This window comes from Manihot esculenta, chromosome 14 (genome assembly GCF_001659605.2).
Source record: "Manihot esculenta cultivar AM560-2 chromosome 14, M.esculenta_v8, whole genome shotgun sequence".
Classification (NCBI taxonomy): domain Eukaryota; kingdom Viridiplantae; phylum Streptophyta; class Magnoliopsida; order Malpighiales; family Euphorbiaceae; genus Manihot; species Manihot esculenta.
The window spans coordinates 2,475,745-2,495,145 of record NC_035174.2 but is presented as its reverse complement, the minus strand read 5'-3'; the positions used below and the strand labels follow the sequence as shown (position 1 = coordinate 2,495,145).

General features: G+C 34.5%; 2 protein-coding genes and 1 long non-coding RNA gene across 3 annotated transcripts; all 3 read right to left on the bottom strand.

Moving 5' to 3' along the window:
- Positions 1-584: 584 nt before the first annotated feature.
- LOC110600039 (methyl-CpG-binding domain-containing protein 13) lies at positions 585-5,517 on the bottom strand. Its single transcript, XM_043950379.1, has 7 exons — positions 5,285-5,517; positions 4,074-4,196; positions 3,874-3,969; positions 3,422-3,568; positions 2,378-2,531; positions 1,571-2,072; positions 585-1,538 (listed from the first exon to the last, which is right to left on the bottom strand). The coding sequence occupies exons 1-7, from the start codon at positions 5,384-5,386 to the stop codon at positions 782-784; spliced, it is 1,881 nt and encodes a 626-aa protein (XP_043806314.1). The 5' UTR covers positions 5,387-5,517; the 3' UTR covers positions 585-781.
- Positions 5,518-8,178: 2,661 nt separating this feature from the next.
- On the bottom strand, positions 8,179-9,701 carry LOC122721822. Its single transcript, XR_006348599.1, has 2 exons — positions 9,210-9,701; positions 8,179-8,688 (listed from the first exon to the last, which is right to left on the bottom strand). It is a non-coding gene; the product is annotated as an uncharacterized LOC122721822 (long non-coding RNA).
- An 886-nt stretch (positions 9,702-10,587) lies between these two features.
- On the bottom strand, positions 10,588-13,202 carry LOC110600105 (membrane steroid-binding protein 2). Its single transcript, XM_021736838.2, has 2 exons — positions 12,806-13,202; positions 10,588-11,266 (listed from the first exon to the last, which is right to left on the bottom strand). Exons 1-2 carry the CDS (start codon positions 13,108-13,110, stop codon positions 10,933-10,935), a joined length of 639 nt encoding a protein of 212 aa, XP_021592530.1. The 5' UTR covers positions 13,111-13,202; the 3' UTR covers positions 10,588-10,932.
- Between the last annotated feature and the right edge of the window lie 6,199 nt (positions 13,203-19,401).

Sequence of the window (19,401 nt, the reverse complement as noted above, 5' to 3'; positions counted from 1 at the left end):
ATTTTTTTTTTTTTTTTAAAACACAGATAATTTTGGAAAAAAAAAGAACTTTTCAAAAGTAATAGATGAGAATGAATAGAGGGAAATATATGAGACCACAAGGAATTAATTTGGAAAAGTGCAGGTGCATTGATGATCTCATAGGCGCATGCATTTTCTCCACCTAATTGTTTATAGAAATGAAATTACATAAAGACCAGAAGGAATTAATTTGGGAAATTGATTCCCATATGCTTAATTTGGGAACTATTCACGTGTAATAATTTCTCTATTACAAAGGCACTTTTGCCGCTACGCAAGATATATTTTGAAATCCGATCAAGTAGTACCTACAATAAAAAAATTAAACAAAAAAAAAAAAAAAAAAAAAAAAAAGGCTCTTTTGCTTTCTACAAGTTCAGGCACCAGAACAGGAATACTAGTTTGCATCGTGTGGTGTTATAAGCTGGTGGTGAGAGGTCCGCACGAAGCTCAGCCGCTGAGGCACAAGCACACTGCACAAGCTACGTGGATCCTCAAATTTTCTGTCTTATGGTGCTGGGAAAAAGCAACTGGATAACTAAGCAAACTAAGAGAGGAGCAACTCAAAATCACAAAAGACCTGATGTTCAAATATCTTTCCCTCAAATGAATGAGAATAAATTATCTGATTACAGAAACATCAATAGGTGAACTTTCAAGTTAACTAGAGAATTACAGATGATTTCATCCCGAAAAATAATAATGTCCAGAATGAAGTCCCCTAAACTGTACATTGAATGTACGATTATAACCGGATTTCCTACCTCTTATATTCTTTGCTTCTCTCTTCACTAAGTTGATGGTGAATGGCTCCACCCATGTATCCTAACTCCATGTCTTTTGCGTGTGGTAATGAAGGCTCCATCAAACCCCCTTGATTGTAGGAAGGCTTCTCTGAAATGCCAAACTGCGGGCAAAAAAATTCCGTTTGACCGGGCTCACCTACATTCTGCAAGGTCAAACCACTACTTTCTTGTGACTGCGATGAACTTGCTTTCTGTGGAAGACAATCCTGAATGACCATATCATAGTCTAACGGAATTGCACCTGTGAGAGTTTTTATAGCAAATTCAATGCAGGGGTCTGCCCACGCATCTGCAAAAGGCAAGCTGAGAGGGGATCCTGGCTTCTCATCTCCTTTATCACCAATGTCAAGCTCTCCAGGATGTTCTTCTGAAGCAACTATATTACCCAGAGGTTGATGAACAGTGCATCCCTGCTTCCTACGACCATCTTCTTTTATAGTATGGTCTTCCAGAGCAGCTGAGCTCCCAAATTCACTATTGTTTGACCCTGATGAGACTTGTACAATTCCAGAATTGTCGAATGATATTCCAGTGAGAGTTTTTATTGCAAATGCAATGCATGGATCTTGCCATAACTCCCCGAGTGGCAAGTCAATAGGCGGTACTGACTTCTCATCTGCACTATTGTCATTTAGAATCATTCCAGCATGTTCCTCTGTAATAGCCAGATTCCTAGCAGGTGAAACAATAGCTTGTTCATGCTTCTTATTATCCCCATTTTCTGTTTTTACTAGATTCCCTACAGGTGAAACAACAGCATGTCCAGGCTTCCCATCACCCTTTTCTCAGTTTCTACCTTCCCCACATGTTCCCTTGGAGCAGCCGCATGTCCAATAGGATGCTTGCTCTTATTTGACTGAAATGAACATTCTGTGCTTTTGGAGAGCTCAGTAGCAAGCTCCGTATGGGAAAAACCTCCACCTCTACAAGCAACAGTATCATCGGACTGTTTAACTGAAGCTTGACGGGCTCGGTTTGTTGTTTTCAATTCAGGTGTAGGATCAAGCGGAAGGCCAGCAAGTCGCTTTGAAGCCCTGCGGGGCAGGTCGAGATTCTTTTTCTTGTACTTTTGAGGTGCATTTTTAATTTCCTCCTTCATCACCCTACCTTCAACTGGGGGTTCATTTGGGACGACACCAACTGCAGTAGCTATTACACTTCCAGCAGGATCACTCCTCCCTACCGTTTGGTTTGAACCTTTGCCCTCTGGCACTTCTGAGCTGTTAGACTGAGCACCTACTCCACCTGCATCATTAAACAAATTCAAATTAGTTACAGATATCCCCTTAAACCAAATGGGATGCATCAATAAACCCCAACAGTCCCAAAAGAAATAGTCAAATATCCCTAACCAATCACGTCCTATAGCAATTTGTCAAGTCTAATACAATTCCAGTAATAACATAAAATTTTCCACTTCTTGTCCCCTTCACTTAGCTCCCATAAAATGAGCAAGGAGAAAAAAGAAAATCATGTATGTGCATATGCAGAAAGACACATTGCTCAGTGAAAAAGAAATTTATAAGTATACATTATGAAAAGACCATTACCATGCTCAGAGACGGGCATGAATTCTCCTGTAGTAGCCAAACTAAGTACTTGTTCATCCTTCTCAACTTCAAACGGCTTTGAGCTATTCTCACTTGCAATTGGGCTTGTTGTTCCACTGATTGCCAACATTTGTTTCTTTGCTGCAGCTGGTGACTGGGGATAGAGGAAAATTGTGGAAAAGTGAAAACATTGATAATTATTAAATCTGGGCCAAAGAATCATTTGAACAGGCATTTATGGACCAACGGAAACAAAGCAGAGCATTTATCATTGCTGCAAAAACACAGATTTCCTCGACATAATATAAACAACAAATGGTTTGTTTAAGTTTTCTGCTCTCGGTGTACTGTTTCTGAACTTCGGTTGATTTTACTGTGGTTCAGAATGAAGAAGACACACCCAGTAATTAAACATTTAAATGTGTGAGATGCTAATACAATTTCAATAACAGGTGCAACTGATAACAGCAACTTGCCTAAATAAAAATGCATAAGTTGCAATTGCAGATGGCTACCCAACAGTAAGCAACCATTTAGACATTAAAAATTATGTAGACCAAATATATTCTAAGAGTTATCCACACTCACGTGCAAAAGCACACACTTTTAAGTTTTGAAGAAAGAAAGCTGTTTGCAGATCACGCACATTCAAAAGGAATAGTTAAGTACAGAAGACAAAACTACAGAAAGAATTGCCCAAATTTACAGTTCAAAAGCCCACTGAACATGCGTGAGGAAAGGTACTCATCAAGCGTCAAGGCTAGTAAGACAATTTACACCTTGTCCCACTATTAATATTATCAATGATTTTCAGCTAAGGTTTCCTTGATATTCTTCACTCTATTTGTGTTAACACGGTTCAGCTCAATCATCTTATGGATAGAAATGCCTATGATTGAACTGAAGAAAAAGAGACCTTAAGCAACCTATAACAAATTTCAATCCCTTACTTGATAAAGTAATAAAATGAGCTGGGAAGAAGCATCATTTCTTATTAATGGATAAAATAAAGATATAAACTTGCAGAATTGTAGATGCACATACACAGGCTTTGTCATCTTCCAACTCAACGTCATAGTTGCCTTTGTCTTTTGGCTTGAATGCTTGTTTTCCTAACTCCCCAGTTTCAAGATAGCGAAGTGCATCCTTCATTGAGCGGAATACATATCCACTTACAGGATCAGTGTAATACTGCAGAAAGTAAGATTGACAAAGAATGTAAGAATCTTCAACAAATAAGCTGCATGAACAATATATTAAATTTAGAGTTCAAATAATTTGGAAATCATTATTAATGCAAGTAACCAAATATAGAATGAAACAATATCTGACAGAAATTAACATTGAAGCTGAAAACTGAGAAATATTCAAGAAGCTCATGAAGAAGAAAAATGTGATAAAAACTAAGACAATGATTTTTAAAGTCAAAACTAAGAATATTCAAGAAAGTGTACAAAACAATTTAAATGCCAAAAGAAGTAGCAGAGGTTGAGTACCGAGTCCCTTCTGATTTTACGAGCTTTCTTTGTCACTTTGATTTCTTTGGTCCATCCTGGAGGTAACCCTTTTGGCTCAGCCTTCTCAACTACAACCTGGATTGCTTAGCTAATCAAAACCTTCTTCTATATATTGAGCAAAACAAATAATGGAAATAAAAGTAAACAAAAGCCAAAAAGAGCAGAGTTTTTCATCAGACATTTTCTGAGTCCTGATCAGTGCTCTTGTCCTTCTCTTCAGATTTAGGACGGCTGTTGTTAAGATAGCGAACCACCTCTAGTTTGGAGTAGAATTTACCTTCACCTGAGGGAGGAAAGTAGCACTGCAATAAACCCAGATCATTATAAAAATTCGATTGCCTTTTAAGTGAAAGATAAATTGGAGTTCATTATTCCCTTTAACATATTTTTGGACTTGGATTCTTTTACCATAACTTTATACTTTTATTCAAATTTTAGTAGAACCATATCCTGAAAGACCAATTATGCCACATTAACGAAAGATACAAGAAATTTAGCATACAAAGCTGCATTTGTACACGTATAAAAGTCCATTACCTAGTTATGTTCCATCAAAACAGGGTCATGTGAAGAGAATTCTGGAGATGGTGGTTGTTGTGAAGTCTTGAACCTGCTACCTAGAGGTTGCAAGCCCAAGACATTTCCTACTGCACTAGACAAAGGCCCTTTTTATTACAGTAATAACAGATAAAGAATGTTCAAGGATTAAGCATAAGCATAACCATAATAAGGCTGTCACAACTGGATCTAGGAAGTCATGCGAACAAAACTGCTTAATATAACCTCAAATAATCTTTTCCTATAATCTTAAACAGCATGATATAACTAAATAGGCATCTTTCAAGTTGGGTTTCATCTTTGAGTTACCGAGGAGTAAATAAAACAGCAAAAACAAAAATAAAAATCATAGTCATAGTCTAATAATTATTTGTGCTAAGTACTGAAGAACATGATAGTGAAAAAATGGATTTACCATATCAATCAATCCAAGGTATTAGAGTAAAAAAAAAAAAAGAAAAAGAAAAAGAAAGAAAGAAAGAAAAGCTTAGAATTTGAGTCGCTCTTTAGATTTACGTAATAAACTAGACAATAACGGATTCATGACCTCTTCAAGACAGATTTTGAAACGTTCAAACTTTAAAGTGTAATTCATAGTTTCACACAAACCTACAAATCTCAGTACTGATGATCATAGCATTCTCTAACCATTAAATTAGTTTTAGTTTAATCAGAAAATGACTTCCATAAAACACTTAGCAGGAAAAAAAAAAAAGGAACTCAAATATTCGAGAGATTGCAGAATCACAAGCAGCAGCCGAACAATAGAATAACCTAAAAGTGAAAACGGTAACTTTAACAAACCGGAAGCAAATAATATTTTACCAAGTACCTTGTCTTTTTTACCGTTGCTTCTGACTTTGACTTGAACTGTCCAGCCCGCCGGTAGTGGGTCATCGGACTTCCAGTTGTCGTCGGAAACTCCTGTTTTCATCACCCCGAAAGTCTCTCTGTCTCTCTATCTCTCTGAATCTCTTCCTCCGTATGTGTAACCGTGAAGCTGAAAGAAAGGGTAGGCGGATTTGGACAAAAACAAAAGAGCGTGGGAGCAGAAAGCACGTGTTGCCAAACTTCTCGTGCTGCGTTTAAATAAGTAGGTGAATTACGAAATAGACCTCAGATTTCAGTTAAAATTCCATTATCCAAATAGCGTGTCAAGGAGAGTGAAGGAGAAGACTAACCAACAAGTGGTTAAAATTAAGAAACCAACCAACTAACCGACCCTACCCTTTCTTCCAGTTTGGAGGAATTTCCTCCTTTTAATTTTTTTTTTAAATAATAATAAATTATTGCGGTGGAATGGGAATCGGAATCTTCGGCTTTTTTGCAATGGCCACGTGGCACCTGAGATCTGATTTAGTTCCATTATGGACTTTTTGCTTTCAGCCCTAAACTAGGTTTATGTGTTCGATAAAAAGCCCATTACCGGCGGACCACATCCATGCTTTAGCTTCATCACCTTCCTAGTCATGAGCACTGAGCAAACAGACCTTAGAAGTTGTTGAAAATCTAGACAGTCTTGCTAGAGTAACAATATCATATTTAGCCTCCTATTTTCAGAAACAATTCACTGCTGATTCAACAGAACTCAATTCATCCATGTATTCACTAAAGTTTACAAATATCATATACGTTTAAACAAAAAATATATATTATCTCCAGAAACATCACACGGCTATAGTGTGCTCACTATATATATATTCTACAAAAATCAAAGAGAAACAGCGTATATGCCACCAGTGAAAACATATTAGAATTTGGTTTAAAAGTTAAAACAATCAGTTGTGGAGTGGGTTTGGTCCGCCGGGGACAAGTCGGCGAGAGACGGTATGCATAGAGTTGATCTTGCCGTTGCTGGACTTTATAGCCTTCTGTATGGCAGCAGTACCTCGTAGAAACATGTCAGAATACTTGGTTTTGGATTCCTGTTGTGTTTCTTCCTTGATAGGAACTTGGTAGGTGTAGTAGCGGCCACTGCTACCATGCACAAGTGCGATCATTATCAGGAGAATAAGGAAGAGTTGAGACTTTTTAATTCTCATGATACAAAAGGTGGCTTAAGACAACTAAAGAGCCCAAGGCTGTTTGGCTGTTTGTAATGAGTTGGGTAGATTGACAAGCTTATTTATAAGGGGGATCAAGGCCGGCTCCACCTATTGGAGAATTCTGACTTCTGAAATATAAAAATTTTGTTATATTTAATTGGTTGCAGTCACATTCCTCTGTGTCTAACAAATGACAAAGGTTGACTTTTTGAAGTTGGAATGAGGATGAAATATATATGTACACCTTGTCATCTTAGTGGCATCCTGAAGCTGACTTCTCCTTCATCTTCTAAGAAATTAATATCAGTGCGTGGAGGCCTTGAATCTCTATAAATATTGAATTTTTTTGTTGGATAGCAATAGCACTATGGATGGACTTGGCTCAGTTCTGAATTGTTGCTATCTCATAATTCAAGGGCATTGTATAGCATTAGATATGACATCTGAATATGAAGTCCCTTGAAACATTGTTTTTTTCAGAACGAACATAAGAGATCCCAGGATTTATTAGTATAGTATTTGCAGGTACAGTCGGTGTATACTCGTATAAAGTCTGCACTTCTACTTGTGATCCTATCTGATGAATTCATATCATTGTATTTGTTTTATCAGAGAAAGTCTGCAATGTTCACACAGTGCTGACTAGGCATTAATACATTGCATTTGTACTAAAATATATAGGCTGACTACCTGTGCAAATAAATTGTTTAATCAGTAGGTTATGGAAGCGAAAGAGAGAGAGAAGGTGTTGACCCTTCGGAGGCCTTTGGGGATCTGTTATTGCTGATACATGATTTAAACCTAGAAATCGGGGAGACAAAATTTGATTTAATTAACACAAATATGACATAACGATTGATAAAAATAAATTTTTTCAAAAAAAAAACTTCATATTTAATTTGCCTTGGTAGTGAGTTGACCTGTTGCAATCTTCTACTACTCTAACCTAGTCTTTTGTCATTCCTCAATCCTGACCTATTGCTCTCGTTATCTTGATGAAGAAAAGATAACATACAACCCCAACTCCATTATTCTATTCAAAATTTGGAAAGAACTGCATTGGATGTTTATGGGAAAAGCTTGAATAATTGATAGTTAAGGGAGAAGCACTCATCCATTACAAGTAACGTTATTGGTCTGTGATCAGTTATCCATCTCAACCATATGGGTTTCAGACAAGTAAACTGCATATCAATTCCTCTAATTGCTATGAAGCAGAGTTTATCACAAGTCTCCAAGGTTTTATGGTCGTCCCTATAGACACTCCAATGGCCAATGAGCATTCATTATTTGATAGCCTTATGAGCTATACTTGTTCTTCCGACACATTTGATCGTTGGTGCTAGCTAGGTGTCTGAAAATAATTGTTAATTAATTATAATTATATATTATAGTTGACAGATAAGAATGGTTGAATACATGCAGCATTCATTAATTTTATTGGCTGAAAAAGGATAGGAAAATGTTGGAATCTTACAACTCTCAGGTCAACCAAGCTTATGGATGTTAACGGTTTCCAGTGTCCATTGTTTCTTACTCTGTTCTCTTCATTGATTAATCATTAATCGCTGACGACAGCTCTAAATGCAAATTTTGCTGGTGATGGAATCGTATGTTTTGATGCAGTCCTCAAATACAAATGCAACATAATCATGGGACACAAAAATCAACTTGCACTTTCCTCAAGATTTTAGTTTAAATAGTAAATAAATTGATGCTCTTTACAATGGTAACGCAAATAGAATTCTACAAATCCGAACAAGTTGGTTCGTGGAAAGAATGAAGGAAAGAACTGAGAAGTACATTGAACAAGTCCTATGGAAGGAGGCCATTTTTTGAGCATCTTTCTCTCGTTTTCCTTCCCTTATCATTCTTTTCAAGAACCAACTACAAAAGACAACTGTGGAATTTTTTCTTTCTTTCTTTCTTTTCTATACGTAGCTATAAAAGAAACCTGTGGATTCTTCCCGCCGAAACGAGATGGTTAAATGGAAAATTCCATCAATTGTGAAGTGGATTTGGTCCGCCTGGAACAAGTTTATGCGATACACCATACACTGTACTGGCCTTGTCATCTCCGGATTGCAGAAAGCGAGAAATAGCAGAGAGATGATGAGGAAATGGAAAAGAAAACTTTGTGCTCATTGTTTGATCTGTTTGTTGATGGGTAGCCCAGCTGATATGCCTGCAACTACAGAGATGGAGAGTACACAAAATGATTGTGAAAACTACAAGTAAAGGGAGGCTATAATTTCTCATGATGATTTCAGAAAGAGACTTCAAAGAGGAGTTTGAAGTTAGAAGCAGAGAAGAAAGGACCTTTTGATCTGTTAAGAGTAGTTCTGGGGTCTATTTATAAGGGGTAGAGGACCAATGGGAGTGTATATATTTGAATGAATTGAATGCACATTTCCTAACCTTAACTAGCTCTGAGCCTTTCAACAAATAAAATAATTTGACTATAACTGCTAAACAATAAAAGGCTGATGTATGCATGCACGTTGTTGACAACCTTTTCAATACAATTGACTTTTCATTGTTAATTGATGTTTGGCAATTAAGATTTCTCGCTTGAAAATGCTTTTATTTTTTGTGGTATGTGTGTGTGTTTCAATATTTAGTAGGATGAAAAAGATGAGAGGACAAATGCTGAAATGCAGAAGAAGATGCAGAGGCATTAAATAGAAGGGTTTGGCATTTTTATATACGTACATTTTTTGATAAGATAGATCAATCATCAATGCCCCGATTCAACAGCCAGCCTATGAAAAAAATAAATCTGTGCCCTTAAGCAACCGTCTTTAGCATTGTGGAGTTGTCACTTGTGGTCAGGAAGCTGTCCTGCCAAACCTTCATTTATTAGGCTTGGGTTTCAATAACTCATTATTATTATTATTATTATTGCTTCCAAACCCAAAATGGAGAATCGTTTCTCAATGCTTGCTCTGCCCTGGCGACTGGGCTTCCTCCAACTTTATTCATGTTAAGTTGCTTTTGGAACCTTTTTTTCCCTTATAACTTTTCTTATTGCGCAGCCAATTTCTCTGTATGCATTAGCATTTTTAATATATATATTCGATAATATTTTGATCGTAGATAAAGAAGCCATAACTCATATATGCGTTATTTAATTATAAAGACTGAAATGCCCTCTGATATTAACTTCACTATGCATCACCGGATATGGACAAAATTGAAAAGGCAACCATTGCTTGAGCTTGGTCGGTCTGGCCATGGTAGGGAGGATTTGCTCGGATTTAAATGAATTGAAAATTAAAACTGTAGTATTTATAAAAATTTAAATTAATTTTAAATATAAATTAATTTAAATTAAATCAGTTTAATTCGGATAATTTCATCAATTAAATATTTTAATTTATTTTTTATATTTTTATATTTTATTTTTAATATTTTAAAATTTAATTAAAGTCTTTCAATTTTAATTAGAATTTAATCTATTTATTATTAAAAATAATATATTATTATTATTAATCGGTTTAGTTTAATTTTATTTATTTTTTATTAAAATTAAAATGAAATAATTAAAATTTTTAAAAATAAAAATTAAATCAAATTGATAAAAATAAAAATTAAAACTAAAATTTTAAATTAATTTAATTCGATCGATGTTTTCAATTTTACAATAAAATAGATGATGCACTTTGCAAGAAAACCATACAATAAAAAAAAATTAAATAAACTCTTACATTTTATATAAATATAAAAAAATAAACTACATAAAAATAAACTCTTACATTTTATATAAATATAAAAAAATAAACTACATAAAGTTCAACCCATGTAAATAATAACAATAATAATAATAATGTTTTTTTAGTTTGATTTTTTTTAATCATGTTTATTTTTTTTAAATTCAATTTTTTAAATACTTTTATGTGGAAAAAAACCTTAATTATCAAGAATTTTCGAACATATCTTACCAATATCCGGTGGATTGTAAAGAAGTTTGATTCTATAATATTAACCCTTGCTATGTTTACATTATTATATTAACTTTACGAGAATTATGACTTGATCATCTCACTTCAACAAGCAATGGGCATAATAATACACATTCCGAACATTGAGATAAATGGAAAATCACTTTGATAATCACATTGATTCTGAATTTTAGTTGGATAGACAAAGCCAGAGGCTCCCTTTTACAAGGAAAATATGCTTCCACTTTCTACGGACAACGTATCCACACTCAAATAGTATGTCGGCTTTGCTCAGAATATAACTTCATTTATTTTTTAAGATAATGATTTTCACTGGTTTATCATAAAGATTTATTAAATATTAAAGCAAGTCCGTCACAGAACCATGCCACTACATTGAGGAAAGTAAAACTAAAATGGAAGATAATGATTTGAACAAACACCAATCGTCCTCGGAATATCCGCAAGTATATCTATGCACCTATACCTTAGTATTACTCCTTGGCTTCAGCACCAGGAGCTTCCACAGCTCCATCAGCTGATGCACCATCTTCGGCAGGCTTGGCAATGTCAGCTTCTTTAGTTTCTGCAGGTTCACCAGCAGAAGTAGCTTCATCAGTTACAGGAACAGGCTTCTTAATAGTTCCGACCTTGACATACTTGCTCATGAACTTGTACTCCCAATCCTGCAAGGACTCCAACTCGAAAGGACCAAGACCAGAGATATCACCGGTCAAATCTTTGTCTTCAAAGGACATCTTTGCAAGAGCTCTGCTGGCATCCTTTCCAGCAAATAATGCATAAGGTCCACCAGGTCCATAAAACATCCTGCAATAATGGAAACAGAAGACACGATGTAAATTTCTGCAAATTGTATAACAAAAGAAATGATGAATTGGTCGGAAAAGTACACAAAGCCCTTCAGATAATTGATACTGACAGAAGAAGCAAACTCTCAGCTAAAATTGTTACGGAAATTAATCAAATGAAAGAGCACGCACAAAAGTTTTCTGTCTCAACGTGATATACACAGCATGATGCACAATGTTACATTCTCAATTAGATATTTTATCATCGATTCATCACATAAGTTATGATCCATGCCATGCAATTCAAATGCTTATGAATAGACAGAATCTAGTTGTTCATGACTACACAATATAATTACAAAACAGCAACGAATTATATTTTGCTTGTATTCAGCACTGGTTTACCGAAATGAAGCCAAATCAATCAAGGAGGAGAAAGGAAGAGAAGAGGGCTGGAAATATGATTCACAATAATCATGACCCATAAAACCCAGCTACATTTTGCTACTCGCATAAAACAAAATAAACATCTGATTGCAGTCACAGAATCATAAAACATTTGCTACAACAAACTAGTAACCTTCCAGCGGAAGGTGAATCAACTCCTAGACTAAGTTATAGGACTCGTAGTGAGTGCAAAATTGAATACCGTTTGATTTGCTCCAACAGATTAAGTATGCAAATCATAGGAAGTCATATCTATACCATGCACACTGGTAAACACATGAAATTTTCCCATTCTAAAAGATATACTAGCATGTAATATGGAGATGGTAAAGATACTCTAATTACAAACTAGAACCTCTGTATATAGAAATCCCCCAAAAAATATACACATTTCTCTATGTACTTAAAAGTTTGAATAAGATATTTAGCATGAGTTGCTAAATGCTCAAATTTTAAAGTGTCTCATTAATCTTGCTTCACAGAATCTCCATATTTTAACACCATTTACACATCACGAGCGCAGTGGGCAGAAAGATGAGGAAGGCAGGTAATCAGTCAAATAATTCAAATAAAAGTACTCAAAATAAATCAATTCATTACGAGAAACAAAGTTGAAGATTTGGAACACTCATATGCTAGAATCAACAGAAATCCCAGAAAAATTATTGCTGAAAATTACAAGCGCTACAATTTTTTAAAAAAATATTTAAAATTCTCCACTTGTAAACCATAAAAAGAACTAAGAAACTTGCAAAATTTTCAATTGTTGAACTTCCAAAAGTAGCACTTTTTATCAGAGACCAAAAAGCAAGCAAAAGGTAGTTTCAGCAACTAGAAACTGAAGTATAAAGTGTAGTAGTGGCAAAAACGGATTGACTGAGAAAATGTAGAGAAAACAGAAATGTTCAACTCTAAAAGATTGGAAATCAATCTTTCATCTAACAAGAAACCAAAATTTTGCCGACCAAGTAATTAATTTTCCATAACTTTCTATTAGACGGCGGTTAAAACATCCAAAAGATTGGAACCTGAAAAAAGGAAATCCACAAAATTCACAAACCGAAAACCCAAAAGCACCATCCACCTCCCCAAGAAAAAGTTGATTTTGTACCTGCTCTGGGAGATGTCATAGATCTGACCCTTAATAGCCATGAGCAAAGGCTTCTTAGGATCAGTTCCATCATATTGCTTGAGCTCCTCCTCAGTAATCTCACCAAGCTGAACAGGAGGAGGCAGAGGCTGTATCTGCTCCTCAACGCTTCTAGGCCTGGGATGATCATTAGAGGATCCAAAAAACTCCGATATCACATAGTAGACGGCCAAACCCAAAGCCAGGACGGTGAAGAAGGTGGCTGGAGAGAGACCAGTGTAAGCGGTGATTGCTTCCTTGAGGGTCTCCCACAACTGCAACGCCATTTTCAGTTTTTATTGGTTTTTGCTCAGTAAGAGAGAATGAAAGGGGAGAATATACGAAAGATAGTGATCGGCTGAGAGCCTCAAAGGCGTTGTTTGCCCTGAGATTCCATCCAAGCTTGATGCGGAAGGATATTTATTAGAATTATTGTCCTCTTCTTGATTTATGAAGTTACTTAATTAGCCCTAGGTAGGTGGACCAATAATCGATTACATTTCATCTACCCTTACTAATTTTTTTAAATATTTTCTCAATTTTCTAATGAAATGTCTTGATTACCCTTTAGACGTCCTTACAAATCCAAACGCCCACCAAATCAGAAAATAATACAGCATTTCCGTGATTCATGCGCACCTGCTTTGTGACCTCAACGCCGCTGTCGCTCTTGGTGATATTACAGACAAGACCGGCGGTGCGGCCCCGGTGGAGCTTGTGAGGCGTTCGCAAGAGGAAACCACCGTTCACCTTGCTGTCCACGTACTCACCTTGATCGGCGATCACCAAGGGTATGTAACCCTTTGTTCTGAATGGCCTTGAGAAGAAATCGTGAGTTTGAGTTTGGGCACGAAGACCATGTCCAGCCAGTACTTTCACTCGCTCCTGAACTCTCCGAGGGGCGGTGGCGGAGGCTTCAAAGAATAAACATGTATACGAAGAAACAAAGCCTTGTCTGCACAAGACCAATTGTTCCATTTTTGGACTGAGAGAGTTTGGTTGCAGTTTATAAAATGAAGACCTTTTTGTTTGCAGCGTCTGGGAGCTCTGGACTTAGGGATTCCATTCTCATTATATTTTTTTAATAAAAATCAAGAATAATATATATAAAAAAAAAAAACTAATTTTAAGACACTGTCGACGAGGTGATCAGCGTAGATAGCATATTTTAATTAATTTAATCATTCAAAAAAGAGATTAATGTATAGCTGAATATAGAAATATAAATAATAATGATAAAATTTAAAAACTAAATATTAATTTATGGTAAACATGTGCAGGGCTAACAAGGTCTTTCCGCTTTAGAAACGTGTCAAATATGATATGTAGAGGATCAAATGTGAGTAACGCTCGCTGGTGAAATAGACATTACACAATTTAGGTGTGGCCGTGGCATTAAAACGCGTCTCTTTATTTATATATTTATTTATTCCAAAAGCATTTAACCCTTCTTTTCCTTCGCAATTGGAAACGTATTATTATGGATTTATATAAAACTCGTGTAAAAGTGTTCAATAATCATGCGAGGTCTCACCATGAAAGCTGTTTTATCTGCCCTCTTGCCCAAGAAGATTTTGATTCTGCGATTAGGCTGACCTAATTCTCCCATGCAGCATATTCGATCTGTTCCCTGGTGGGTGGCGCCTCCTTCCAATGTCAAATTGAACTTTGATGCTTCGATTGACGTTGCTATGGTGCCTCAGGACCATCAAGGGACAATTATCGATTAGTATTGTTGTGTGAGCTTCCGTCTTCAACCCTTAATTTTTAAATTTTCTAACTTATCGAAAAAAACCCTTTGTTTTTTTTTTTTCAAATATATGATGTATTAAGGCCCTATGAGGAGGACAAGACTGAGATTACTAAATTGATGTGTCAATAGCTTTTCAATGAAATTTATTATTTATTTTTCTTAAAAATAAAAGAATTTGATTAGTGGAGAAAAAAAATAGTACAGCTCATAGAAAAAATATTAAAACTCTAGACTTATAAAAGAAAATATAATCAAAATAAATATACAAATCCATACTAAGAAAATTAATACAAAAGATACTAAGGTTTATAAGAAAAGTTGAAGAAGATAAAATCCTAGCACCTTAGATTCATCAAGATCCAATTCCAACTTGGCTGAAGGAATAATAACTATCGGTGCCTAACTCTGGAGGAAAACCACTCATTATTGTTGAAAGAGAATTCAGTTAGCATACCGGTAAAATCAATCCAATTGAATAAAAATTCTTAAAGTCGTCGTGAAGGCCATACAAATCTTATTGAGGCATATGAAGAGAAAACAAACTCAACCCACAAGCTCCAACTTTCAAACCTAAAAGAGAAAGAAGGTGAGCGTCTGAAGATCATGAACACAGAAAGAGCCCCGTCCTAAGAGGGAGGATCTCATCCTCAATCACACCACCACCTCTTTATTTGGATTATTGGAGAATAATTTTAAAAAATAAATAAATAAAAAAAAATTAAAAGTGTACTCATTCATAATATTGATGAGCAATCAATAAAATAATTCGCAATTCAAAACTCAAAATTAATGAAAAATAAGAGATAATACAAACAAACAACGACTAAAAATAGAAAATAATTGTAAAGACAACTTATGAAAATTTCCATAATCAAATTGTTGTTATCCAAAAGAAAAAATAATATATATATTCATTTAGTAGAAGAGTCGAACCCACGAGGTTACCTCCGCCCAAAAAGCATAAAAAATCTCCAACTGAGCCTCAAACGTCAACTAAACCCAAAAAACAAAAAGGAAGATTGGAACCTTACGAGAAGAAAGCTCTTTTCCCAAACTAAAGAGTTAACAATTTCATTAGGCTCTCTTTAGTTGAGTGATGTCAGTGTTTTTTAACAAAAAATAATTATAATAAAATCACAACTATAATCTAAGACTATTTATTTTGTGAAAATATTTAAAATAGTGGTAGATAACTTGTTTTAGACTTATTTTTATATTATTTAATTGTAATATTAAAAAAATAAAAAAGTATTAATAATTTTATATATACAATCTGTAATAATTTATAATTTCTATATATAAAAATGGGAAGAGGAGATAATAATAAATTTCCTATAATGCCCTTAACTCTTTAAATTATTTAAAAATTAATTAATTTAATTATTTAAGTAGTTGATAATTTTATTATTTAAAATTTAATTTTTAAAATAAATTATAATTGTATTTTAAAATTAATTTGAGTTAATTAAGAAAATCTTAAAAGATATATATATTATATTATAATTTTATTATTTTAAATTAATTTTAGAGTTTATTAAGAAAATCTAAATTAATTTAAATACTATTAAATTAATTTTAAAATAAAAATTATTAAAATAATATATTTAAATATTAAATAAATATTAAGAATATTATTAAAATAATAAATTTATATTTTTAAAGTATAAATTAAATAAGAAGTTAAATTTAATTAATGAATATTAAAAATATTAATGAAATAAAAAAAATTAAAATAAGAACCACATAAAATCACTAATTTATAGTGAATTAATAATTACAAATTATTTTACTTTAGTATCTCTAATTTTTAAGTAAAATAATTTGTAATTATTAATTCACTATAAATTAGTGATTTTATGTGGTTCTTATTTTAATTTTTTTATTTTATCTATACTATGTATTGGAATGAGAATTTTTTTTATTTTTAAATTAGTTTTAAAAATTAATTAAGAAAATAATAAGATATATAAATTTATTAATATTTAAAAACTTTAAATTAAATTGATTATCCTTCATTTGAATTTAAAATCTATTATATTATAAAAAATTAACAATATATAAAATTAAAATTATGTTATTAATTGTAAAAAAAATTATGATTTAAATTTTATGTGATAAATTTCATAATTACTTTATTATGATTGATTAAAAATAAAAAAATAAAATTACTATTATTTAATATTTTAATTTAATTAAATTTTTATTTAAATTTAATTATAAATTATGATAAATTTATTAATCGTATATTTAAATTAGAATAATAGATTATATTAACCCTAATGATTAGAGTTGTTTCTATTAATTTTAATTTTTATATGTTCGAGTATATAAATACTCATATAACAACTATTTTACATAATATCTTACTTTATTATTTAAGTGTTTTAAAGTGATTGGTGAATTATAAGTGATAAAATATCAAAAGAGTTATGAATCGCTACAAGAAATGAGTTTATATATAGCTACAAGAAGAAAAGAAATGAGTTGTATATTGCAATAAAATCAATAAAAATATTTTATTTTTTAAATCATCTGAATATATAACATTATATTTTTCTTTATTTTTTCTGTAAATTATTTTTTATTTATATTTTTTAATTTTTATTATTATAAATTTATTTATTATGCATAAGTAATAAATTAAAAATTAATTGAGTTAATTTTATATAATTTTTTTATATATAAAATTATATATTATTAAAAAAAAAGAATGTTAAGAGTGTAGAGTTGTAATATCCGGCTAGACTCCGGTATCGGAATTCCTACCGTCCGGTGGAATCTCGGATGTCGGAGACCTTTAGAAGGGTAAGACCATGTTTTCATAAAATGTTTTAATGTGTTTTATGGTTTTAAGTAAAAAGGAAATGAGTTTTTGCATGAAAACAACCTTGGAGGAAAACCCAGGTTCGGCCGCCGAACATGCAGGCATTTCGGGTGTGCCTTAGGCCCCCGAAGGCATGAGTGAGGGAAGTCCAGGTTCGGCTGCCGAACCTCAAGTTCGGCCGCCGAACATGGCATGCATGCGGAGGCACGTTCGGCCCCCGAACGTGGCCTGGCCAGCCACTATAAAAGGGTCCCTTAGCCAAAAACGGGTGAGCTTTTCTCCCCATTGTCGGCCAAGGTGAGCTCTCCGCCGTCCCTCACCAATCTTTGAGTTCTTCCTTCAAATCTTTCACGATTTTCACAAGTTTTCATCTTATTTTGAAGATTTTCAAGTTTTGAGCAAGTTTTGAGCTTGGAGACCCAAGGAAGTTGTAAATCTCCCATCTCCGAGTTTAGGTCGTCTCTCTCTCGATCTTCACGAGGTAAGAGCCGATCTTAAGCTCAATGCATGTTTTAAGTAAGTTTTATGAAGATCTATGGGGTAGAATGCATGTTTAGCTTATAGTTAGGTTTTTGAGTTATTGTTGTGTTTTGAGCAATGTGGCTTGCCAATGTATGTTTGATGTGTTGTAGATGGGGTTTTAGGTAGTTTGAAGCCCCTAGGAGCTTGTATGCTTGTATATGTGTGTTGTAGAATAGGTTTATGCATGATTGGAAAGTTTTGGAGGCAAATGTGCATAGAGGAGCTGAGTTTCTGCCACTATGGGAGAAACCAGGTTCGGCAGCCGAAGGAACTTTCGGCCGCCGAACATGCTTGTGGAGGCAGCCTTCGGCTGCCGAAGCTTGCCCCCGAAAGGAGACTTTCGTCTCTGTCTGGGAGTTTTGGTCGCCGAAAGTGCCGCCGAACATGCATGAGTTTCGCCTCTGTCTGGGAGTTTCGGCCGCCGAAGGTGCCGCCAAACCTGCCTGACTTTCGGCTCTGGAGGGACTTTCGGCCGCCGAACCTGCTGCCGAAAGTGCCCTGTCCAGCCCTCTTTTGCATGTTTTTCTATGATTGTTTCATGATGTTCTAAGGGGTTTTTGGGGGATGTTTTTAGAGTTATGTTTTAGTTGTTTGGTCCCTCATTTGAGTCCACCTGTGTAGGTTCGGACCCGAGGAACTGAGGACCCCAGCAGTGAGTTCAGCTGCTCCTGAGTCAGTAGAACTTTAGCCAGAGGTGAGTGGAATAAACCTTATGCTTTTACATAAGTAAATCAGTTTTAGCATGATTCACGCATCATGAATGCCATGAGATATAATAGGGTGTGTGCATTAGACTCACGAATATGTTGCATTGCATAATATGTTGATGATGTGGATGAATGTTGAATGATCCTTTAGTCCCCATATGTTATGATGATGATGATACGGTACGGAAGACCAGTGAGACCCATTCTACGCCCCTGGCACCATGTAAGAGAAAGACCAGTGAGGCCCATTCTACGCCCCTGGCACAGTTGGACCATGTTATGTTATGTTATGTAAGAGAAAGACCAGCGAGGCCCATTCTACGCCCCTGGCACAGTTGGACCATGTAGGGGACTATTGGTGACAAATTCATCATTGATGTGATTAGCTGTGATGTGATGCATTTCATGTTATCATATGTTTTAAATGTTTTATTATTCTGCTCACTGGGCTATTGTAGCTCACCCCTCTCCCTTAACCCCCCAGGCTTGCAGGTACAGGGTAGACCAGGAGGTCAGCAAGAGTAATGAAGTCTTGTGTATGTAATAGCTAGAATGTGGACATGACAAATTGTATAATGATGTATAGATATGCTATGTAATGATGATATTGAGGTTAGAAGTGTGCTTGACCATAGTATATTGTAATCCCTTTTTAATACATGATCTCAAATGTTTTATGATGTATATGTGAACCAACTCAACGCATGTTATGTAGCCCATTGGGGTTTTGATGAGATCCCACAGAGGGGTCAATATTTATAGTTATGTTTAT